This window comes from Heliconius melpomene, chromosome 8 (assembly GCF_056956725.1).
Source record: "Heliconius melpomene rosina isolate 202511_hmr_F chromosome 8, ASM5695672v1, whole genome shotgun sequence".
Classification (NCBI taxonomy): Eukaryota; Metazoa; Arthropoda; class Insecta; order Lepidoptera; family Nymphalidae; genus Heliconius; species Heliconius melpomene.
Genome location: NC_140396.1, coordinates 7,798,059 through 7,822,622, shown reverse-complemented (window position 1 = coordinate 7,822,622; position 24,564 = coordinate 7,798,059). Strand labels below are relative to the sequence as shown.

The following is a 24,564-nucleotide window of genomic DNA, read 5'->3' as shown; positions in this document are numbered from 1 at the left end:
TATAATATTTTTACGTGCCGCAAACATATTCGTAATCCGTATTTAAATTAATCAATTATAAATATTTAACACAAAAGAATCAGGTTTATGAAGGGAGAATATATATATATATATTTGTATAAAATCTGTAATATGCACATTTTGGCGCGAAAAATGATTGAGTTATATGAAATACCTAAAATAAAGTTGACAACTTGACAGACGACAGTTGAAATTGGTTTATATTTTTACTATAGAATTATATTGTTTGATATAAGACTATATAAATAAAGATCTGTTAGAAATGATGCTAAATAAAATATAAACATTTAGTTATATAAACATTTATTTACTACTTGTTGGACAAAATGGTACTGCAAAATACTGGAAAATACAGGGCAGAGAAAAATGATTTCAATAAAAAAGAAGCTGGATCTTCTTCAGGGCCAAGGTTTTTTAATATATTTCTAGCAGCTATTTCTAATTCTTAAAGTATATGATTATACTTTAACATAATATGATACTAATAGGGTATGATTTATAGGGAAGAATCATCGGAAACACGACTACGAGTAGCTATCGATAATGATAGAATTGACTCAAAATATGGATTTGACAGGGTTAGAGATGCGAAGGAAAGAACTGGATATCTAATTAACATGCACACAGTATGATTTTTATGTATACCACTTAGCTGTTGTTATATAAACATTACATTGTTTTATAAACATTATGCTAATCTAAATTTTAGGCTGAAATTTTGGATGAAGACAAAAGACTTGTTGCTGCAATGGATTATTACTTCATAGAAATGGATGGATCCAGGTTTAAAATATCACTCATGTTTAATCCTTATTTTCTTGTGATGGCCAGGAAAGAGTGTGAGCAGGAAGTAATACAATACTTGTCCAAAAAGTTTGCAGGAACAATACACAAGATTGAAGTTGTTGAAAAAGAAGATTTAGATTTGGTAAAATAATTTTAAAAATATTAAACTATAATCCTATTTCATTGTTTTAGATGATTCATATAGGATTATAATATATTAAAGCATGTTTATTTTCATCATCAAACAATGATATGATTCAATATATATCAAACATATATTTTTTTGTTTTTATTATTTATTGAATATTTTTGTTTCAGCTTAACCATCTATCAGGAATAAAACAGAGATACATTAAGTTATCTTTCATGTCACAAAATGAAATGATGAAAGTGAGGAAGGAGATATTGACAGCAGTAAACAAAAATAAAGAGAGGGAGAAAAAAGATGCAATTTATTCTGAAATGTTGACTAATGCACTCAGTAGTGCTGCCGCAATAGAACATGCAAAGAAAACTACTGACCATGTGGATAATATTCTAGACATGAGGTTACTTTATTTTTTTAGTTTCACACTATCTTACATATAACAGGGTAGGAAGGGAACATGACCTAAAATTCGAATTTCCATTCCTCACTTTCTTTTCTTTCTTCATGCTGCAACTCAATGTAGTTGTCTTCTTAGTAGAGTGTCAAAATATGGACGATCTATTCCACTGTGTTGATGGATGTTGGTTGCATTCTCAGTCAAAGGCTATGCTTCAATTCCCTCATAATAAGATTTGTTCCCATTGGGAAAACAATACCTAGAACTTTTTATATTTTCAAAGTGTCTTAAGAGTTCTTACTAAAATTGTTTTTTAATCATGTTTAATGAAGATTATACTTATTTTAAAATTAACACAATAATTCTAAGGTTATTTGTTATCATATTTTCATACATATAAAAAATATTACATTACAGAGAACATGATGTGCCATACCATGTGAGAGTGGCGATAGACTTGAAAATATTTTGCGGTACCTGGTATACAATCAAATGTAGAGGAACTGAACCACCTATATTTATTAAGAGGGATGACATTTTGGAACGGCCAGATCCTATAGTATTAGCTTTTGATATAGAAACAACAAAACTGCCATTGAAGTTTCCTGATTCCCAAACAGATCAAATTATGATGATTTCATACATGATTGATGGTCAGGGCTATTTGATTACTAACAGAGAAATTATTTCAACTGATGTGGAGGACTTTGAATATACACCTAAGCCAGAGTTTGAAGGGTATACAGTTTATTGTTTACTATGTACTGCTTAATAAAATAGATTTTTGTATTGAGTTTTTCCTATTGATTAACTGAACTGACTAGAAAAATGATGGTTTTGGGTTTGATTCCTATTTGGAGGCACCAGTTATTTTCATTGCCAAACCCTGGTTAAGACAAAGTGCAGTGTTGAATCCTGCCATTCAATATGTATTATTACCTTGAATTCTGGCAAAAAGTGGGGAATACAATGTTTTAACACTGACACTCACACCCTATGTATATATGGAAAAAAATTAAAAGTTATTTACCATTTAAGTATAGATTATAAATATATTTTTCAAAAATAAGGATTTATAAAATGCATATATTTTTTTTTCAGACAATTCATTGTATTTAATGAACTTAATGAATTGGGTTTGATTCAGAAGTTTTTTGATCATATTATGGATGTGAAACCTCATATATTTGTCACATATAATGGTAATTTCTTTTTTACATAACTGAGGGGCTATCCATAAATTACGTCTGTTAAGGTCGCAGCAACAAAATCGACAAAGTGTATAAATTCATTACATACACATTTCAAAATATGATGTACTAAATTCATTTTTGGAACTGCTGTTTTCGTCAAAAAAATTCTAGATGTAAAAGAGTTAGTGTGTGTTGACATGTGTCGTGATTTATGGATGGACCATTAAGAATTGTCTTATAAAACTTATAAAATGTTTATTTACTGTATAAGTCTGTATAAATAATAATCATTGATATAATTTTTAGGTGATTTTTTCGATTGGCCATTTGTTGAAGCGAGAGCAGCCATATTGGGGTTAGATATGAAGCAGGAAATAGGTTTTAGTAAGATAACAGCGAGAGATGGCACATATGCGTGTCGCCCGGCTATGCACATGGATTGTTTATGGTAATAGTATTTATTATATCTTTTCTTTTATTCCGCACACAGGGTAGGCAGACGGAACTTGGGAACCTAGTGTTAATACTAGGTTCACAAGGTTCCCAATTTCCGTCGAATTATGAATTTGAATTGCGCGTTGAAAGGCGGAACTCATGCTTTTTCTTGATGCGTCTACCATAATATGATGGTACAGATATTTTTAACAAGTGGTCTTTCATAAATGTTATTAATTTTAGTATTAACAATTGAAAAGCGGAATCTATTCAATATTAAACTTTTAATTTTTTTATCTTCCTAATAAAGTTGGGTGAAGAGAGACTCATATTTGCCAGTGGGGTCTCAAGGTCTTAAGGCTGTGGCTAAGGCGAAGTTACGCTACGACCCCGTGGAGTTAGATCCTGAAGATATGTGCAGGATGGCAGCTGAACAGCCACAGGTAAGAGGCCGTCGCGGCGCAACGGTACAAGGGAGTGACTGTAACGCGATGGTTGTGGGTTCGATCCACACTCCAAGAAGTGAAATATTTATTTACGTTTATATTTCCATTGCTTTGCTCGGGTGTCGAGGCAAAGCGCGGCGTTGAGTTCTGCCACTAAATACGTTATGCCTAAAGAATTCGGCACAAAGTGGGTAACGGAGTGTTTTAACACTAGGTTCCTCTTGCCTACCCTGCCGTGTGCGGGATACAGCGTGAAGCTGATTTGATTTGATTTATATTACCCCTGTCTGGAAATAAAAAACCACGAATTCTTACGACTATTATTGCGACTATCATTGTGCCGATAGTGGTTGCCATTAACGGTTTAATAGCGAAAAGCCTCGACCAACATCTTAAGTGCCTATCGCTTAGCTATTGGATCAAGAACCGGATGCAAAAGGCCTGACGGTGCGTACTGTGAGGGGGTGCTCGGAAGAGTGTTTTTTAAATTTTTAACGTATTTTTTAAAACAATGCATATTTAAAAATAAAAGTATATAACAATATGTTTTGTTTATAGAGCTTTTTAATACATTATATAAAATAGAACAAATATATTACAGGTGTTGTCAAACTATTCAGTGTCTGATGCCGTAGCTACATATTACTTGTATATGAAATATGTTCATCCGTTTATATTCGCCCTTTGTACCATTATACCATTGGAACCTGACGAGGTAAGTGAATGCAAATAATTTGTAGAGTTTATATTATATTAATGCAATTTATTTGGATTTTCCATCAAAATGTTAATTAGTAGTTAAGTATAGAACGGTCGAAGAGTAGTGGTCGTCTTAAAGGTAGTCTTTCTGAACTTTTGCGCATTATTCACTCGAGTACAAAGTAATCAAGATCAAATCAACAGTAAGAAATATCCACAAATAAAAACAGCGCAACCATCTTCAGGCTAATTTCAGGACGGCAACGAAATGAATTCAAGTAAATGGAAAATAGGTAAGACTTACACATTTGTCTGCAAAACCTGTTTATTGTTCCACCAATACAAAATAAAAATATTGTTGCTAAAAATAAGTCTTCCCAGTAATAAAAAAAAGGCTTAAATATTGAATGTGCCGTTGTGAGTTCGAATCCCGATTATATTAAATAATACAATCAGATATATATTATATTAAATAATTATTTTATTTCAGATCCTACGCAAAGGCTCAGGCACGCTATGCGAGTCACTTCTCATGGTGGAAGCGTTCCATGCTAACATAGTGTTTCCAAACAAGCAAGTTGAAGAATTAAATAAGTTGACCAATGATGGCCATGTTTTAGAAACGGAGACCTATGTGGGTGGACACGTGGAGGCACTTGAGTCGGGTGTGTATTTTATGGGGTAGTAGGTTTGATTGTTCATTGTGGGAAATGGATTTTGTATATTAGACTATAGTTTTTCTTATTTTTGATTATTTTTTTAATCTAATGACTAATTATAAACTTGGGACTTTATAATAATTGAAAACTGCTTGGTTTATACATGACCACGAAGGGATTTTTAATACTAAATAATTTGTGGCCTTTAATTGTGTAGTTTGTACAAAAAAATATTTATTATATAATAATTTTTATTTCAGGCGTATTCCGCGCCGATATCAAGTGCAAATTCCGAATAGTGCCCTCCGCAATAGATAAATTAATGGAGAATACAGAGAAAACAATGAAACACGCTATAGAGGTAGAAGAAGGTATACCATTAGACCTGGTGACTAATTTTGATGAAGTTTGTACAGACATAAAAACAAAGTTGCAGCACATGAAGGATCACCCGAGGAGAGATGAAAATCCGTTAATATATCACTTGGATGTGGGTGCCATGTATCCTAATATTATTTTGACTAATAGGTTAGTTGAAACTTTTTTGAGTGTTTTATATGTTTTACTGTTGTTTGATATTCTTACTGATGTAATAAATGTGATAGTTTGTGAAGATGGGTGTTTGTTCGACTTTCACGCAAAAACTACTAAACAGATTTAGATCTTCAGTAATATAGCTTATATAGATGTATAAACATCAGTATAACACATATGCTACAATTATTCTAAACATATTGTATAATTTGGGCAATTTTTTATTTAATTTTTAATGAAAAATATTAAATTTTTTATTAAATTTTATGAAAAATTTGATCCTTTATGATTTTTAAACAGGTCTGAGCTTTATTTAACACAGGTAATCATTTTAAAATTTATTCTACTTAGATGCTATCACCATGGTATTTTGGCATCCTTTTTTATATAAAATTTAGGCAGGACCTATTAACTTATTTAGAAATATTGCTTTTTAACATTTTAGACGCTTTCGTAGCGCAGCGACAAGGCATCTTATTGTAAATGCGATTGTAACAGCAATCTTTAATCAATAAATAGAACTAACAAGTTTTATTAATATATGGGGATGAATAATATTTATTTTCTCGCTTTGGTAACAGGACAAAGCGCAGCGTTAAGCTCCGCCACTCATCACACGATGTATGAAACGGATTACACAAGATTCCTTCTAGTTCCTTTACGCAGAATAGAAAGTAAAATATTATAAAAATTAAAATTACAAACGTTTCGTTTCCGTCGCCAGGCTGCAGCCGTCGGCCATGGTGTGCGCGCGCACGTGCGCTGTGTGCGACTACAACCGGCCCGGCGCGGACTGCCAGCGCCACATGGACTGGATGTGGCGGGGGGACTTCTGTATGTACATATTAATTATATGTTACTTTATTATTATGCATTATAATAGCCTATAATTCGTTATGACAAATTATTTATTTAACTCATTCCCGTAAGAGATTTGAGAAATAGTTTAGACTCTCTACATTAGAACCTCCATATATTACTTTTTGTTGTTTGTCAGACACTGTATATTAAATGAATGAACATACTATGTATTTAAATCATTGGTGATATGTATGCTATTGTATGGTGTATAGAATATGCCTCAATCCATAATAAGCTAAAGATTTGTTTATTATTTTGCCAATATCATGTAAGATTTGTCAAAGCCTATTTTATTAATACCAATCTATATTTTTGTTAAATAAATCTTTTAGTACCTGCAACGAGAAGTGAATACCAAAGAATTCAACAACAGTTAGAAACTGAGAAGTTTCCGCCACTCCACCCTGGAGGGCCACCGAGGGCATTTCACGCGTTGCCTAAAGAAGACCAGGTATAATAACATATTAGAGTTAAGATTTACTATGACCGTCGGCATATTCAAGTGTTAATTCAGAATAGTGTCCTCTATAAAGAGATCGTCGTGGCGCTGTGACTGTAAACGTCACCCAATACGAAATGTCTTGTTGAATTTGCGCAATTTGTTTTATAAGTGAGGAAAGAAGTATTTTATTACTTTGCCTCTGCCCCCTACATGCGAGAAATAGAGTACAGTTAAAAAAATAACAGTATAATCATCTTCTCACAAAGATTCTAAGAAGTGTGGGTTCTAGGCTTACTATTTTTAAATTTTTAATATTTTCAATATTTTATTATATTTTCAATATTTTAGTGTAATAAAACACATACTGTCTATATGTTTCCAACGTACTCGGATAGAGGTTCCACGTAATTACAATTAGTGACATGTATCACTTAATAAAAACACTACACACTAGATACCTTTCAATCAGGGCTTCCGCCTACAAGCAAATGTGTCCGTTTGACACAATTCCACTGCTTTTATAGTCTTTTTCACCTAAATCTACCCACTTTTACACGAGTATGCTAACAATATATTTTCAGGCGGCATACGAAAAGAAACGTCTGGCAGACTATTGCAAAGTTGCCTATAAGAAGACTAAAGTGACACGCACAGAAGTACGCACCACTACTATATGCCAGAAAGAGAATTCGTTTTACGTTGACACTGTAAGAGCTTTCAGGTATATATTTTTTTTTATTATTTTGTAATATTAAGTAAACTAAATATATTGTAAATTCATTTTAAGTAAAACTTTTGAATAACAAATGAAAATTAAATATTTTCAATAATAAATATTAAAAATATTTTAATATCTTCACTCTGGTGTTGAGGCAAAACGGCCACAATTCTGCCACTAATTCCGCGGAAAATGGGGAGCAGTGTATTAGAATCCCTTTGCTTACCCTGCCACAGCGTGAATCTTACAAAAAATATATATATTTTTATCAATTTGCCTTTACTTACGATATCGCCCCTTGGTGGTAAAACAGAATTTGCTAAATGTGTATGACTCGTAACACATTCTAAGTGCAGGGAAGTGACCTCTGACTAGGTCTGGTTGGATAGACTATTCAATCAACTCAATCAATTCGAGCCAGTAGTTCCAGAAATGAGCGCATTCAAGCAGCTTTATAATATTAGTATAGAAGTATATACAAACCACAATTAATTCACAAATTACCTTCTCAGAGACCGTCGTTACGAATATAAAGCGTTAAATAAACAAGCTAAATCGATGGTAGCTCAAGCGGTGGCCAGCGGAGATGCTGCGGAGATAAAATCAGCGAAAAGCAGAGAAGTACTTTACGATTCCTTGCAATTGGCTCACAAGTGTATTTTGAACTCTTTCTATGGATACGTCATGAGAAGAGGGTGAGATATATTAGTTTTGTAGTTTTATTTAATATAGGATTTAAAAATAATATTATATTTATTTCTTGAAAAATATTAAGTAAAAAGTTATACAATACTATATAGCCTACACCACTGGTTATCGAACACAATACTGTTCAAATCCCGCTGCGTTCAAATTTTTATGTATTTCCCTAATAAGTAATTTTGTTTTCCAAGTGTGGAACTTTAAAAATATATAAAAAAATTGTATAATATATTTTTTTTCAGAGCTCGTTGGCACAGTATGGAGATGGCGGGTATAGTGTGTTACACTGGTGCTAACATCATAATGCGTGCGCGAGAGATCATTGAACAAGTTGGTCGACCACTAGAGTTAGATACAGACGGTATGTATGGTTTAATTAATTTAAATATTCTCTTATTTGTTTCAATATTTATATATTTTTTTATCTTCAAAGTTCTGCGTGTATGATAGAATCTAACATGTTCTCTTGTCTTAGTTGACCAAGGAAAATAAAAATATTTTATGTCAAAAATCCATCTATGTGGGATTCAAACTTAAAACCCTTGAATGTAATTGGATGCCCGTTTATAAAATTATTCGTCCTTTTTTAAAATTACGTTTTAAACTCGGTACGGTACTTAAAGTAGCGAAATAAACAAATTAGCGCGCAAAAGTTCGTTTCCTATTAATGATTATATTTTTTTTATAGGAATCTGGTGCATACTACCGTCATCATTCCCTGAAAATGTTACCATTCACACCACGCACCAGAAAAAGAAGAAAATTAATGTTTCATTTCCAAATGCTGTTTTAAACGCTATGGTCAAGGTAATATCATTTTTATAAACTATTTTATATCATGTAAAATTTTTGGTTTTATAAATTACATATATACACGCAACCCCAACTACAATACTTTTTTAAATCAATCGGTTATATCGAATCTTTTGAATTGAATAAAAAATATATCTTATTTTTGTAGGATTATTTCACAAACGATCAGTATTACGAATTAGTTGATCGCGCAGAAAAGAAATACGAGAAGCGATCAGAGAATTCTATTTTCTTTGAAGTAGACGGGCCTTATCTCGCCATGGTGCTACCGGCTTCCAAAGAAGAAGGCAAAAAGCTAAAGAAACGATACGCAGTATTCAACTTCGACGGTTCCTTAGCCGAATTAAAAGGATTCGAAGTTAAACGCCGCGGAGAACTGCAACTTATTAAAATATTCCAATCTTCTGTATTTGAGGCTTTTCTTAAAGGCAATGATTTGAAATCGTGTTACGCAGCCGTAGCCAAAGTAGCTGATTACTGGTTAGATGTTTTATATAGTAAAGGGTCTAATATGCCAGATTCGGAATTGTTTGAATTGATCTCAGAAAATAGATCGATGTCCAAGAAATTGGAGGATTACGGCGGTCAGAAATCTACTTCAATTTCCACTGCTAAGAGGCTGGCGGAGTTTTTAGGAGACCAGATGGTTAAGGATGCTGGGTTGGCCTGCCGGTATGTTGATATATTTAATTGGTTAGCTATTTAGATGTTGCCGTGGTGCAGGAGCACAAGCGTGCGACTGTAAACGCAACGATTGTGAGTTCGATTCCCACTCAGGGGAATGAATTTTTTTATATTTTTGTTTCCCGTTTTGATAACGAGGCAAATTAGTTCAAATAATAGCAAATTAGTTTGGAAACTAGGTTGACTCTGCCTACCCTGCTGTGTGCGGGATAATGCATGAAGCTGATTTAATGATTCTCTCCATATATCCAGATTCATAATATCCCGCAAACCTGATGGTGCACCAGTAACAGAAAGAGCTATACCTCTCGCCATTTTCCAATCTCCGGCCGCGGTTAAACGCCACCATTTACGGCGTTGGCTCAAAGACAGCACTATTGGGGAGGATGTGGACATACGAGATGTTTTAGACTGGGCATATTATATTGAGAGGCTGAGTGGTGCTATACAGAAGATTATCACTATACCCGCTGCTTTACAAGGGGTACTATTTTAATTATTTTTTTTATTAAAATCTGTATTAAAAAGTATATTTTTTTTATATAGGATTTGCATTTTTTTTTAACTTCACGCTGTATCACGTATACAGCAAGGAAGGTGTAGTAATTTGTGTACCTAGTGTTTAGACAATTTGTTCGTATTAAGACACTTCCGTTCCTCACGTCGCAGAATTCTGGAGGCTATTTTCTTATATTATTAAAGTTTTTTTTTATTAAAGGATGAATAGATTTTTTATATAAATATAATTGATTCTATTTTAAAGTCCTCAATCTAACTCTGTTCTAAAAATACTACGAATATTAAAACACATATTGCTTTTTCATAGTTGGATAACCCAGTCCCCCGAGTCCAATATCCAGATTGGTTACACAAAAAAATGTTAGCAAAAAGTGACAAATACAAAACTCGTAAAATCACAGATATGTTTAGTATTAAACCAAAAGAGCTGTCTAAGGATGTAGCCAATGAAGAAGATGAAGAAACTGAGGAGAATTCTTGCGGAGTGAGTAAAGTGAAAATTGTTATATTCGTTGAATACCCATAACATAATAGGATATTTAACTCATATATGCAATAAATATTAATTTTTATAGTGACACCATTTTGTTAAAGTACAGTATAATCAATGATTTTTGGCCACCGTGATGTAACAATTCTAATCGTTTAAACAAGAAATAATAATAAGGTATTTAATAAAACACCATATACGTAAACTATTAAAATACACACCATAAAATAGTGATATTATATTATATTTTTAAACCACAAATTAGTTAAATGTTACAGTGAAGTTAGCTTGATTTTAAGATTTTTCTTACTCTTGATTATTTTCAGGCAAGTAAACAATAAACAATAGTTTAGATAGCTCCACTTTGATAACAATTCGGAAAGTCGGGTGCCGCTACTCAACCTTAGCTCTTGTCACTTGATTATATCTGCTTACCCAGCTGTACATAGGACAACTGTAAAGTTAAAATAACTTTTTAATCCACAGAACACAGAAGTGGATATAGAAGATATAGGTAAAGAAAAAACTGCATCGCCTACGATAAGGCCAATAGTTCACAGCGTTAAACGCAAAAGAGAAGAATCTCCGGTGAAAGAAGCTGCCACTTGGAGAGAAGCTTTGGGACCTCCACCACTATTTGGAAATACTAAGGTTTGTTGGATTAGTTTTAAAGGAATTTGTTTTTGTAAATTAATGTGAGAAAATTAGTAAATTCTTATATTTAAATTTGTCATTTCTCCAATCTGGTAAGATAAAACGCAGCGTTAGGTTCCGCCAAAAAATGCAACATTTAAATATTGCAACAGTTATTTTTGTAAGCAGAAGATTTTAATAATAGTCAAGTAATTCTTTTTAATGATCTATTTCATATAAAAAAAAAGGAATATTTTGAATTTGCCTTAAAAACGTAAATTATTTAGTAAAATATTTTTTCCATTATACATTAAATATTCTTTCGGGTTTTGTAGGAAGAGCGAAGAGCGTGGATAGTTTTTCAGAAGAAAAAATGGATGTGGCAGATGGAACAACGAGGACTACGCAACAAAAATAAAAGAGGTCGCTACCACTTTGCATTTAAAAAAAACAATATTTGAGCTGGTGAAATCTTAAAAAGTCGGTCGACCAGTAGTGGCCAGCCTGAAGTTAGATATAGATTGTTCATACTTACTTGATTTTTTTATTTTTTTTTATTTAATTATTTTCTTTCCGAATGTATAATACGCCAAAGTTCAAAAGCGAGGCTACGACTCATTAATTTTAGTGATTTTGTTTGTGTAACTAGTTGAATAATTTTTACAGGCAGAGTGGACAAAGACGCGTCAACGAGCATGATATCAAGGGGTGCCGGACCTTCTAATACTTTAGGAGGGTTTATAAGAAGAGCACAACGGACTCTTTTGAATACACCTTGGCAAATCATACAGGTATATTTGTATTTATATACCTTAAATTTACAAAACACATACTAAGTACAAACAATTTTTCAGTTATAATATTAGTATAGATTGTTTTGTGGAATTGCTTCTCATTACTTTTTACTGGAGGGATGTATTTTCTCTCATAGAGCTATGTTTAATTTTAAACTAAATCAATGCGAAAACTTATTCATAGTTTATAATAAATGTTTTGTGTTAATAGAAGTAATGAAAGCCTCTACTCTACTCTATTTTCTTACTCCATAGCTCGCTTTAATGCTAGGTTCCCTCTGTCTACCCGGGTATGTTCTGGAAACACCGTGAAGATAAATAAAAAAATTAAAGACAATAAACGTCATATTCCAACAGGTAGCTGAAACAGCAGAGCCAGGGCTTTTCAAACTCTGGGCCCTCGTTGGGTCCGAGCTCCACCAGATCAAAGTGACTGTGCCGCGGATTTTCTACGTGAATAGAAGAGTGGCACGTGACACTGACAGCGGGCCCTACTGGAGGAAGTGTATGCGGGTCCTGCCTAGGGCCCGCCCTGCGCAGTATTTGTATCAGTATACTGTACCGGAGAGTCTGTATAGGGAGAGATGCCAGTATGTATAACACGCTCTTTAATTAGATTAAGATGTGGATACAAATTTTTGTGTCTGATTTGTTGTTTTATTTCAATACACTAGTGCAGGTGCTTAAAATAATATTTTTTCTTATAATAAAAATTTACTGAAATAAACCATATGAATTTAGAATAACTTATAATAATATCCACAGGGAACTAATGAGTGAACTATCAGCGCCAGAAATAGAAGGCATATACGAAACGCAATTGAGCTTAGAGTTCAAAGTGCTCATGCAGCTGGGATGCATTTGTGTTGTGGACCCGCAAGAGGCGAGAAGGTGAGAAAAAAAATAAGTGTTAATTAATGATTATTTTCAAAACATTGCGCGCTAAGTTGCGAAATTTAAAGTTTCACTTTATGTAGCAGAGCAGCGATAAAATTAAGGAACAAAACAACCAACCATCGCGTTTGCAGTTAGATGCTATTCGAATGTGCCACGACGGCTTTACCATTTTTAATTTAACCTTTACTAAATTTATTTTAATATATATATAGCTAAACCCGGTAATATTTAATTATATTCTTTTGTAGGTTGGTCCAGTTTGGCTCTAACAACATGGATAGTTTCACACTTAATCAATTACAGTTTAAAAGTGTTGCGTATCAACCTTATTTACAAAAACAGGTATGTAAAAAAAATATAATTTAATAACAGAAGCGGTATTAATAAATTGTTTAAAAATATTACTAATTTTATAAGATCTTATCTTTTTTTAGATTTATGCTGTATCAAGTATATAGAGTGGTCAAAGGGAACTTAGTGTTAGTGTACTCCATTCCTAACGCACTGCTCAATTTTCTATGATATCGCGTGTTAAGTGAACTCAATGTTGCCCCCTGCTTGTTACCAGGACTAAAAATGAAAATAATTCATTCCCCCAAATGGGAATCTAATCCACAACCATCGAGCCTACAGTGATATGCTGTACAGCGCACAATGGGCCACTGATCTCTGTCCTGAAATCTGGTCTAGTTTTTGAAATAAGTAATTTTTGACTTTTTAATTTGTTTTGAAACAATTTAAAGCAATCAATTAAATTTTTTATACTCCAGGATGGTGTATCACCAATTAAGCATATATTCCTATACCAACATTCGGCCCCCAGTTCCTCTCGTAGCATGTGGTCACTCATACTGGGTCCCGTCAAACGAGGGTACATCTTCGTACAAGACACTGTTAAAACGAACCAAGTTCCGAATATGAATACATTATACTCTGCTGAAAGGACGGCTAAGTATGTGATTTTTTTATAATTTATTTTCTACGGATCACACATGTCTAATTTTTTGTCCGTCACTTAATGAATGCCTTGCCTTTCCCTAACTAGACAAAAGTATGAGGATATTTTACAACATAAACTTTTCCTCGAGTGGGAATCAAACCCCCCAAGTATCACAATTACAGCTAAAAATCAAATGACGTTTACGATTAAATAAGGTTAAGGAGGACCACCAGTCAGACACAGTACCACTCCACCACAAAGGCTTAAAAATAATCATTATTCAAATAGACTTATGCAAGCAAATTTCAATAGTAAAATGAACATAAAGCCACCACCACTATCCGTAATTTAAATACTATATTTGTCAACATAAATTATATCCCACAATTTCAGAATAAACCTGGGCACAGAAGAAGCTACATTACCGAGCGCCGACATGACGTGGGAGGTGGTGGTGGAGACCGAGGGGCGTACCATTTGGCGCGGCGTGCAGCGAGCGCTGCAACGCTACAAGGACGAGCGGTGCGGCCCCACCGTGGTGGTGCTTCAGGCCGCACTGTCCCCCGGTGCGCTCGTGGCGCTGATGCCGGGTGAGCTACCAGGGTGACAGAATGTTGGTGGAGGTTTTGTTTTCTGTTGTACTGGTATTTGGACGTGGTGTTGCGGATGTTTCAGTTGATAATCAATTATTTGGTCAATGTCAAGAATATGTATTCCTATAATCGGAATGCAAAAACCGCTCTTGTGGCATTTATAAAAAACTAGCGGCCCGCTCACGGTTACACCCGCGTGAACTATGTTATTATTAATTTCTGTCTCCATGACTACGTCCTAGTGACGTTTATGCAAAATTTGAGACTCCTAGCATTTAGTAACGAATGACAAAGACAAATGTCATTAGAAACGAAGTTTCATACAAACTTTCAACCCCAAAAACAACCCCTTAGAAGTCGAATATTGCAAATTCCCGTCTTAGCGAGCACCTACGTCCTATAAGTAACTCCTATGCAAAATTTCAGATTCCTACTACATGTAGTTTCTGAGATTTCGTGATGAGTGAGTGACCTTTCGATTTTATATATATAGATAAATGTCCTTGTAGGACAGCATAAATTTGAAATGTTCAGCTTCACGCTGCATCCTACACACAGCAGGCATATATGCTATAGATGTACTCATAATCAAATGATCAATTTCCTGCAGAATCAATTTCCTCCGAAGAATAGGCAAATTACAAGATATAAAGAAAGAACTATGCAATATTCGAGATATTGAAATATGCATAAAGGTTTTTTAATTTAAAAATATACAATAATTAACTTATTCTAAAATTTCCGTACATTTTCCTACATTTTAAGCTAGCTATTAATTAATATTTTTCCTAATAATAATCCATCCCTCACAGGTCTATCAGAGTTCCCGCTAGTCGCGTTACACGTGCGCGACGTAGAAACACTGTACAGCACGCTGGAGTGGCAGCGTGTGGGCGCACGAGCTATTGTTCGACATTATTTGAATCTACAATCTGTGTTGGACCTTACTATTGAGCAGTGCAGGTGAATTACTACCTCAAAAAATAATGAATACATTAAATATATACTAATTTGAACATATAATGTCAAAGTCAGTATGGGGATCCAAAGCTACGCCTCTAATAATCGCTGAAATAATTAACCAACTACATGGTACTTCTTCAACTACTTAAATTTATGAAAATATAAGTATTTAATTTCACTTTACTCTGGACTAATAAGACACGCAATGTCTCGAAGGCGGCAGTGGTGATAGAGTATCTTACACTACGATTCTCTCTGTTTACCCTACTATTTGCGGGATTCAGCGAGACGCAAAATAAAAGTTATTTTTTTTATAATAATTTCCTTTATAAAAATCATAAATCCTATATATTCCCCTAGATATTTCCACTTGCCGCTAGGCAATACGGCGGCAGATCCAACACAGTTTGGCGCTGACCTGTTCTACGCGAGACACCTTGTCAAACATAACTTTGTGCTGTGGTGCTCCAGTCTGGAGCGACCCGACTTAGGCGGCAGGGAGATTGATGATAATAGGTATTGTTTTGTTTTTTTATTTTGTATGGTGAGAGTAGATTTAAGGGAAATTACAGTATTGTTGACGATTTGTGGCCGCCTTGAAGTTAGCCGAAGATGGCTGCGCAGATTTGATGTTAGTGTTTCTGTTCCAAATCAACAATCCGCAAAAGTTGAGACAACCTAACTTGGGGTCGGCCACTATTCGTCAACTGTAGTATATTAGTATGTGGAACGTGAAATTACATCATTGTAGATAACTATTTATATGTACATGACTTTTTCACAGTGACCAACTTTTAATAGAGCACAAATATTGAAGCATTTCGTATTTTATACCAATAATGAGAAATTCAGTGTTCTAACACTGTTTCTCTTTGAAATGCGAATTTTTCCTTTAGAATGAGACAGAGTATAAAGCTTTTTTTTAACATTTTTAAAGTGTTATTCTACACTTAGGAAAGAGAAATTCTTATTAAGAAAACATATAAAATTTTGAACGTAGCGGGATTTGAACTTGCTACGTTCAAAACGTCGCTATGAAAAGCTACGTTGAAATTCTTATATGCTTGTTACAACTTATTTATGTTGTTAACATCTCTGTAATTCTTATCTTTACAATTTTTATACATTTTCTTAACAAAAGCATAAAGTTGTTTTTTTTATTTATAGGGTATAATAATATAGATAGACAATAATTGCCTCCTAAACATTTGTTTATATATAGACTGAGACTAAAATACATTTACTAATAATAATAAAATAATCCCACAGATTAGTAAGTGAAACAGAGGAGTGGTCGGGCTGCAGTCACAGTGCCAGCGGTGCCTACAACGGCGTGTGCGTTGCGCTGTCCTGCGACGCCCTCGCCGTGTGCGCCTTACTGCAGGCACATCATATACTACAGGTATAAATAAATAAATCAGCTTCACGCTATATCCCGCACACAGCGGGGTAGGCAAAGGGAACCTAGTGTTAAGACACTCCACATTTCACCGAGTTCTGGAAGCATTGCGTGTTGAGTGGCGGAACTGAACGCCGCGTTCATTTTCCATTATGATATTGGAAGTAGTATAATTGAAGCAAAATTTTAATTTGAATTGATATTATATGTGTAAGTAAGACACAATAGAATATTCACCAAAAACTTTTTTAAATTATGAATTTTACCATGTTAATTCAATTTCTATATTTCAGGTTGAAGGCACAAGTGTAGCGACGTCATTTGGCGCTCAACATGCGAATATTCAAGATGTAATGGCGTCTACTGGTGAGTTATTCGTGAAATCTTGCTCCTCTATAGGATTTGTTTATACAAATTGCCATAGTCGAGGGTTGAGTGCCGTAAAAACATGTAGTGTTTCGAATTTCGCTAGCGGTGACAAGTGATTTGACACTCAGTTCTTCATGCCTATACTGCTGTCAGGATAAAACGTGAACCAAAAAAAATGTGTCCATCTATTTATTCTGAATTGTATTCTTTTATAGGTACAAATGCAACTGAAACCTACGACGAGACGGCTCAATGTAGCGCCGCCTTTAAGATACTAAGGACAATGATAGCTTCGTGGTTACGTGACGTCACACAGTATAAAAACATTTTTGCTGATTTCCAGATATCACACTTTTATAGGTATTTATTTTTATTATTAATTTATATCATATTATATTATTATTTCGCCTTTATATTTTATGTTTATTGTTACTTTGTTTTTAATACTAATATAATAAATAAATTTTAATATTTATAGTTTTTTGTAGCATTGTAATAGAACGTAACATAAAATAACATTACGGAGGCCATCTTAGGCAGGTTTGGCGTGTTGCTGTAAACCGTACAATAGTGAAATCGATTCCTGCTCGGGGTAAAGAATTACTATGGTAATATTATATTTTCATTTCTTTGTTACGGTAACAAGACAAAGTGCGACGTAGGGCTCCGTCATTCAACACACAATATCTAGAAAATTTTGCATCCGTGCGGAACAGTCTAAATCTTAACATTTAGATTCCCTCTGCCTATCCTGTTATATGCAGGATACAAATAAGAAATAATAATAATATTTCAGATGGCTAAAAACCCCCACTTCTCTCCTCTATGATCCTGCTCTCCGTCGCACTCTATACAACCTAATGAAGAAACTGTTCCTTATGTTGGTAGCGGAATTCAAGAGGCTCGGCTCTCAAATAGTATTTGCAGATTTCAATAGAATCATACTGCATACTAAGAAGAACGCTGTGTTGGATGGGATTGGTATTTATTTTGGTTTTTTTAAGTTTTAAAGAGATTTTGATTAATAATAATATGTATATTGAGGTCATCATCGCGCAAGGGCACATGCGTTTGACTGTAACATGACGGCTGTGGGTTCAGTCATTAAATTCCGTCTCTCACTATGTAATGCTTCGAACATTCGGCGGAAAGTGGAGAACGAAGCGTCTTACCACTATGTTCTCTTTGCCTACCCTGCTATGCGGGTAAAGCGTTAAGCAAAAAAGAAAAAGATTAGCATAGTTGACTAAACGGCTCCAATACAGCGTCAATGATATTTAAATCAATCAATATTTTTAGGTTACGTCGAATTCGTCGTCCAAAGTATAAGAAATAAAGAACTGTTCCACGGTATAGACATCCGCTACAAGCAATGCTGGTCATACTTGTTGTGGTTAGATGAAGCTAATTTCGCGGGGATTGAGGTAATATGTTTTTTTTCGTATGAACATTTCTTAATATTATTAAAGTATTAATTAAGATTTGTAAATTTCTTAGCAGCTTGTAACAATGTAACAAAAATTTCCTAAAGTAGTACATATACTCTACTTTAGCTTCTTCTCGATACAATTAGTATCACAGATTTTCTTTACTTTACGTGTATACTATTGCATGGTGTTGTCTTTTTTTTATCCCCCATTAAGACACTTGCGTTCCTACTATTAATTTAATTGGGATCATACTACTTTACTTATGTAAAGAAAATTATCTTACTTAAAAATTTTACATATTTGCAGGGAAAGTTGCCATCAGGATTAGTGGAAGTAGGATCATCACAGATACCAACTAATGAAGAAGAATCTGAGGAAGAGGTAAGAATTATAAAATCTAAAAATTCCAAATTTCAGAAACCACTCACACCTTTGTACCACTTCGCCACGACGGCTAATTAAATGTATACTTATTACAGGGTGCAGTAACAATGCAATGGAACCTCTCACAAAGTATGCCGGTGCCAGTGCGCGACGCCTTCACTGCCGCAGTGGCGGGCTTCCTCAGCGCCGCTCATTCCCACCCAGAGCGTCTAGCTGCTATGCTGAGTGGGGATATAGCTCAGAAGTTGTTTCAGTAAGTACTATATTAATGTACAAGTTACGTCAGCTACAGACGGAAAGCCGAAAGAAAACCAAAAACTAATTTAAACTTAATATGTTATTTAAAAATTAATAATACACAAAAACATCACTATAATATTATTTCCTACTCGATTGTAAGGTACAATAATTATCATTTTATACAACGAAAATATGCTACTCTATATACTACCAAGGGTATGGGAAACATTCCATTGTCGAAATGGAATTTCATCATTCATTCTTTCAATTGGAAATTCATTTCATCATTCAATGGCAATGAAACCGATCATTTCGACGTCGGTTTCGTTCTCATTTCTTTACAAAATACCCCAATTATAATTAAATACTTTTTTAAATCAGAATGACAGAAAAAATCAACCGTCGCATGCCGACTCTGAAATTGGAGGACATCGGTCCCCAAGCCGGCCTGCGGACAGACGCGCTCAGTGACGTCACGCCCGCGCTGCTGTTTGTCAACGCGTTGTGTAGAGTGCTTGCTTTGGACGAAGGGGTGGAACAAGAGGTTAGTATAAGAACTAGAAGAAAGAGGTTGGTATAAGACTAGAACTCAAAACTATTTTTTTTACTTTTTCTCATACCTTTGACATACTGTTGACTGGATATATTTAATTAGCTTCTATGAGAGACAAGTCCACCCTTGCCAACTATATTCATCTTTTTTATATCTGATTAATGTGTATTATAAATATAAAATATACTAAATAGTTTTTGTGTACAAGTTTTTTATTTCTAGCTCTAGCTTATAGCTTAGCTATTTATTTGTTAATACATCATATATATCTAAAAAATATTATCTCTACCGCAGGTCACTCTACTACGACGAAACTTACTCCGTCTAATCAACGTAGGTGAATTCAGTCCTGCGGCAGAGTGGCGTTCGCCGTGCGCCTCCTGCGTGCTCGGGGAGGTCATCTGCAAGGTGTGCAACCACTGCCGGGACCTGGACCTGTGCCGCGACACACACACGCACTCCGACCCGTAAGTACTAATACTGACAGTCGATTGAAGCTTAAAACAAATGTTTATTAGGACATGACTGACTGACAATGATAAACGTGACTCTCAGACATTATGAGTTGTGATCACACACCCACATATCAAACTAAGAATGTGGTGTTCAAAACCTCTATAAGAATATTTCTTACAGGCCAGTTTGTTTGTGCCCCACGTGCGGCACGGCATATGAAAATCAAGAATTGGAATGGAGGTTAATAGAGACGTTAAACCGACGAGCTATGACGCACACGCTTCAGGACCTCGCGTGCTCGAGATGTCACCAGGTAAATTATATTTAGGTATCTTTTGTATTTTTTTTTAAATCAATGAGTGTAACAGAAACCTACAAACGTATTGAAATAGGCACATCCGATATACGTGTAACAATTTTTTTTTTGTTTTTAATTATTTATATTGTTTTTGAAATATTTTCTTTCATAACTAATACAGAATTTATTTTATAGGTAAAAAGAGAGAATCTCTCAACAGTATGTGACTGCGCGGGAGACTTCTCCCTCATAGTGTCCGTGAAAGAGATTCACACTCAGCTGGCCACATTCAAAACTATAGCAGAATATTACAAGATGCCATTACTGATGGAGCTCATTGAATTTAATATGAACAATATGTGATATAGTGTAATTATAAAATTAAATCATTTTGAATATTTTTTATTGTTTTTTTTATATTCTTACGATTTATGACTGCACAAATCCCGAAATATTGCACCATAACGACCTCAAAGATTAAATCCACAAATGTTGCATTTTGTAAAGTATACCTATCAATATCATACATTCAGTTAAAAAGTATGGCATTCTACCATATTTCTTCGTTTATTATTTAATTTTTGTAATAAATGTTTTGACTTGAGACCAGTTGTGGTGCAGAGGCGCAAAGTTTGGTTGTGGGTTCAATACCTACTCGAGAAAATGAATCATTTATTTAAACTTGTATTTCCATTTCTTAAAAACAACAAAACAAAGCGCGATGTTGAAGTCTGCCATTCAATATGCAATGCCTCCAGAATTAGGCGGAAAGTGGGGAATAATGCCTTAAAACTATGTTCCCTCTGCTTACAGGATACAGCGTGAAGCTGACTTTGATTATTTATCTCCAGACTTGTTTATTGTATTATAATTTAGGAGAATATTCTTTCTTTTGGCATTGAGAAGGCTTTACACTAAGTTTCCTTTGCTTACTCTGCTCTGTAAATTAAGTGTGAAGTGTAAGACTTTCCAATTTATATATTTTGTACATGTAAAAATTCACAACTAAAATAGGCAACATAAATTAAATGTGAGTAACTTGGTTAAAGAAATATTTATTAAAGTAATTCCTAATTAATTTTATTATATTACAATTACAATAAGAATACACAAATCAACAAAAAAAACCATATGGAAAATTTAATCAAAGAGTGCTTCTTTCATCATTGGGAGTTTGTCCCAAACCTTTGGCGACTTCACTGATGCATAACCACTGCCCATCAGCATTTTCTCTCCATAAACTAACTTTGTTATCACCTCCTGAGACTGCTAAGATGTTCCCTGTCAGAGACCAGCTGACACTCCAAACAACATCATCAAAAGTATTAAGAGTAATGGGAGTCCATGATACATTGTCATCACTAGACCAGATAACCACTCTCTTATCTTGAGAGCAACTTGCAATCATAGATTTTTGTAATCCAAGAGAAGGAGCCCAAGCAACATCTCTAACCCAGTCCATATGCATCTCCAATCGATTCTCCTCAACCCATTGATCTCCTTGTTCTTTCCAAATCTATAAAAGAAGGGTATTATATAATAACATATTAAAGTAATATGACATATTCATGTATAAAAAATATTTAAAAACAAGCAAAAACATACTTTAATTAAATTATCACATCCACCAGAAACTATCCTCTTAGGTGCATCTTTATTTGTTAATGGATCCAAGTTTATGTCGGCAGAGATAGCAGGACACCAGCTAATTGAATTCACCCCAATAGCATGGGCACCAGGGATTTTTTTAACATCCCAATTTCCACCATCTTGGTTATAAGTAATAGTCGATATAGAACCATCAGAACTACAGCACCCTAATATCAAACCATATTCCGCGGGCGCCCACGCAACTGAGTTCACAGAACTTTCATGTCCTGAGTATTCGTAAAGTTTAGTCCACTCTCCAGATTCTTTCCAAATTATAACTTTTCTGTCATAAGAACAGGAAGCTAATAGATTACCGAATTTTGGATGTGCCCAGGCTACTTGCCATACAGGTCCAAAGTGTCCTTTTAAATCAGCGGCAAGAGTTTGGGTACCGCTCTTGATGTCGTAAATTTTAACGGAGTTATCAGAAGAACACGTTGCTAATCTCAACCCATAATAGTCTAACTCCGCATCGTGTATCATGTCCTCGTGACCTGTGTCTATTGTATTTAAAACACTAATCATTTTGAATAATTTCTTCACAAAATCACTAAACAGAAACACTATGTACCTAATCTTCGTTCGCCTGTTTGGTTAAAATTTAAGTCATGTCAAACAAGTTGACGTGGAACATAGTGTTGCTAAATGAAAAAAATATTATTGCTCACCAAAAATATTTTTGATGTGAAAAAGTGCTGTTTAAATAAATACATACAAAATTATTATCATTCAGATTTTGTTTTTTTACATAATATGATGATGAACAAGATTTTATATTTTGTAATACTTTTTTGATATTTTCGTTGAAAGTGAACCGATTTACTAAAACTGCTTACTCGTGTGTTCACTGTTCACTATGTGCGCCGTACAATTAAATAGGCTGGCAAATAAGAATGATGATGACAATGACAGCAACATAATAATAAAAAAGTCAATGTCACAAGTTACAAGTTCATTCTTGAGAAAAAGACAGAAAATACCGATGAGCTAATATTTTAAATTATGAAAGTCTGGTTTTGCTCAAAACAATAAAAATGACTGAAAAAGAAGGCGGAATATTCTATAATTTAGAGAGTTTACTAAAACATGATTATCGCGGTGTTAACGTATGTTGAAAATAGTTCAAATATGAGATAAAAACATTGACTACTTTTATCACTTTTTTCTTAACATTTCAGATAGCTGTTTACGCTCTCGCCACAGCAGGCTTGGCAGTGTCCATTTATAAAATCCGTCCGGCAATGAATACTTTATTATAATATAACATTACATAACTAAAATTTTCAATGATTTATTTTATTATTTAGGTGAGCAAATTCTCTAAAGCCAGTAAAGTTCCTGACCATTTCATTGCGAAGAATGAACCTATGAAAGGTGTTTATGTGGGTGTTCAACATTCTCCTGTCCGCCTTTTAATAAATCACAAAGCTCCTATCTACCTTCCACTGTGGCATTCCAGCAAACCACCTTTACCAGTCAAGGTATTTACTTTTTCTATAAGTACATGAATTACTTTAAATGTTATTTATATACCTATTTATTTACACAATTCTAGTTATGGGGAGTGAATATTGTAAGCGGTAATGCTGTCAATTGGTTGGACTGTGTGGCAAAAGGGCAGCAAGTTACTTTAAAACCAATTAGTAAAGAAAAAGATGATCTGGTGTCAACAGTTTTATTGCATTTACCACAACAAAAGGTAAATATGAAATTCATTTAATTCATTCTAATGTTTGTTTTTGAGTTGTCTTTATTTATCTTCATTTTTCTAACATATTTTTTGCCAGGGTCTGCATAATGATTCAGTTTTTTCACTTTGCACGATTTTTTAAATGATTTAAGTGCTAAATTATGTTTCAATTTATATTGCAGACCAAATCAATTGAGACAATAGACATTGGGAAAAAATTAATCGAACTTGGTTTTGCGGAAGTTTCTGTGCCTCAAGAAATAAAGAAAAAGACTATACAATCACAAATAGCACCTCTGCTGTTATCAGCTGAGTCTAGAGCCAAAGCCTTCCGTAATGGAGTTTGGTCAGACAAGCTTCCACCGATACCTTTATATGTGACTTATTGGAGGAAGGGAAGTCAAGTAACAATTGATCTTATTATTTTGTCGTTCAAGAAAATATTGCAACTATTAACTTTTGTTTCCAAAAGTGCCTTAGTTGGCGGAAAGTACTTGATCCAAAGACCATTCAAATCTTCAAAATCAGTTCAGGCAACGTAACACTATACCATATTTGATAGTCATCTATTTTTTCATTTATTTTCTAGGATAGTCTCAAAAGCATTATGGACTTAATTATATATAGATATATTTAGATATTACTGTTAAAAAACTCTTTTTATTTATAAATTATCTGTTTGACAATAAAAACTTCTTACAAAAGTAGTTGTATTATTTAATGAAAAT

General features: G+C 34.1%; 3 protein-coding genes across 3 annotated transcripts; 2 read left to right on the top strand and 1 right to left on the bottom strand.

The window, feature by feature from the left end:
- Positions 1–202: 202 nt before the first annotated feature.
- PolE1 (DNA polymerase epsilon catalytic subunit 1) lies at positions 203–20,896 on the top strand. Its single transcript, XM_085189144.1, has 41 exons — positions 203–430; positions 524–647; positions 731–949; positions 1,126–1,355; positions 1,770–2,090; positions 2,454–2,554; positions 2,852–2,993; positions 3,291–3,423; positions 4,028–4,141; positions 4,616–4,790; positions 5,045–5,312; positions 6,043–6,152; positions 6,512–6,630; positions 7,203–7,342; positions 7,852–8,034; positions 8,284–8,402; positions 8,730–8,848; positions 9,003–9,526; positions 9,791–10,022; positions 10,365–10,541; positions 11,034–11,198; positions 11,516–11,603; positions 11,847–11,971; positions 12,332–12,564; positions 12,740–12,865; positions 13,120–13,213; positions 13,642–13,823; positions 14,205–14,401; positions 15,217–15,367; positions 15,728–15,883; positions 16,637–16,769; positions 17,060–17,132; positions 17,351–17,495; positions 17,932–18,116; positions 18,435–18,559; positions 18,872–18,946; positions 19,045–19,202; positions 19,571–19,733; positions 20,037–20,209; positions 20,379–20,511; positions 20,692–20,896. The coding sequence occupies exons 1-41, from the start codon at positions 348–350 to the stop codon at positions 20,857–20,859; spliced, it is 6,681 nt and encodes a 2,226-aa protein (XP_085045270.1). The 5' UTR covers positions 203–347; the 3' UTR covers positions 20,860–20,896.
- A 639-nt stretch (positions 20,897–21,535) lies between these two features.
- On the bottom strand, positions 21,536–22,769 carry Sec13 (nuclear pore and COPII coat complex component secretory 13). The gene is made up of 2 exons (XM_085188980.1): positions 22,102–22,769; positions 21,536–22,012 (listed from the first exon to the last, which is right to left on the bottom strand). Exons 1-2 carry the CDS (start codon positions 22,669–22,671, stop codon positions 21,641–21,643), a joined length of 942 nt encoding a protein of 313 aa, XP_085045106.1. The 5' UTR covers positions 22,672–22,769; the 3' UTR covers positions 21,536–21,640.
- A 299-nt stretch (positions 22,770–23,068) lies between these two features.
- On the top strand, positions 23,069–24,540 carry LOC146536955 (uncharacterized). Its single transcript, XM_085188981.1, has 5 exons — positions 23,069–23,252; positions 23,325–23,384; positions 23,454–23,627; positions 23,702–23,845; positions 24,019–24,540. Exons 1-5 carry the CDS (start codon positions 23,181–23,183, stop codon positions 24,376–24,378), a joined length of 810 nt encoding a protein of 269 aa, XP_085045107.1. The 5' UTR covers positions 23,069–23,180; the 3' UTR covers positions 24,379–24,540.
- The last annotated feature ends 24 nt before the right edge of the window (positions 24,541–24,564 follow it).

Excerpts from the sequence above, each read along its gene's own strand:
- PolE1 (XM_085189144.1), top strand. The coding sequence starts at position 348 with ATGGTACTGCAAAATACTGGAAAATACAGGGCAGAGAAAAATGATTTC. Across the intron at positions 10,023-10,364 it reads TACCCGCTGCTTTACAAGGG|TTGGATAACCCAGTCCCCCG; the intron begins GTACTATTTTAA and ends GCTTTTTCATAG. Across the intron at positions 17,133-17,350 it reads AGATGTAATGGCGTCTACTG|GTACAAATGCAACTGAAACC; the intron begins GTGAGTTATTCG and ends ATTCTTTTATAG.
- Sec13 (XM_085188980.1), bottom strand. The coding sequence starts at position 22,671 with ATGATTAGTGTTTTAAATACAATAGACACAGGTCACGAGGACATGATA. Across the intron at positions 22,013-22,101 it reads GATGTGATAATTTAATTAAA|ATTTGGAAAGAACAAGGAGA; the intron begins GTATGTTTTTGC and ends CTTCTTTTATAG.
- LOC146536955 (XM_085188981.1), top strand. The coding sequence starts at position 23,181 with ATGACTGAAAAAGAAGGCGGAATATTCTATAATTTAGAGAGTTTACTA. Across the intron at positions 23,253-23,324 it reads ATGATTATCGCGGTGTTAAC|ATAGCTGTTTACGCTCTCGC; the intron begins GTATGTTGAAAA and ends TTAACATTTCAG. Across the intron at positions 23,385-23,453 it reads CCATTTATAAAATCCGTCCG|GTGAGCAAATTCTCTAAAGC; the intron begins GCAATGAATACT and ends TTTATTATTTAG.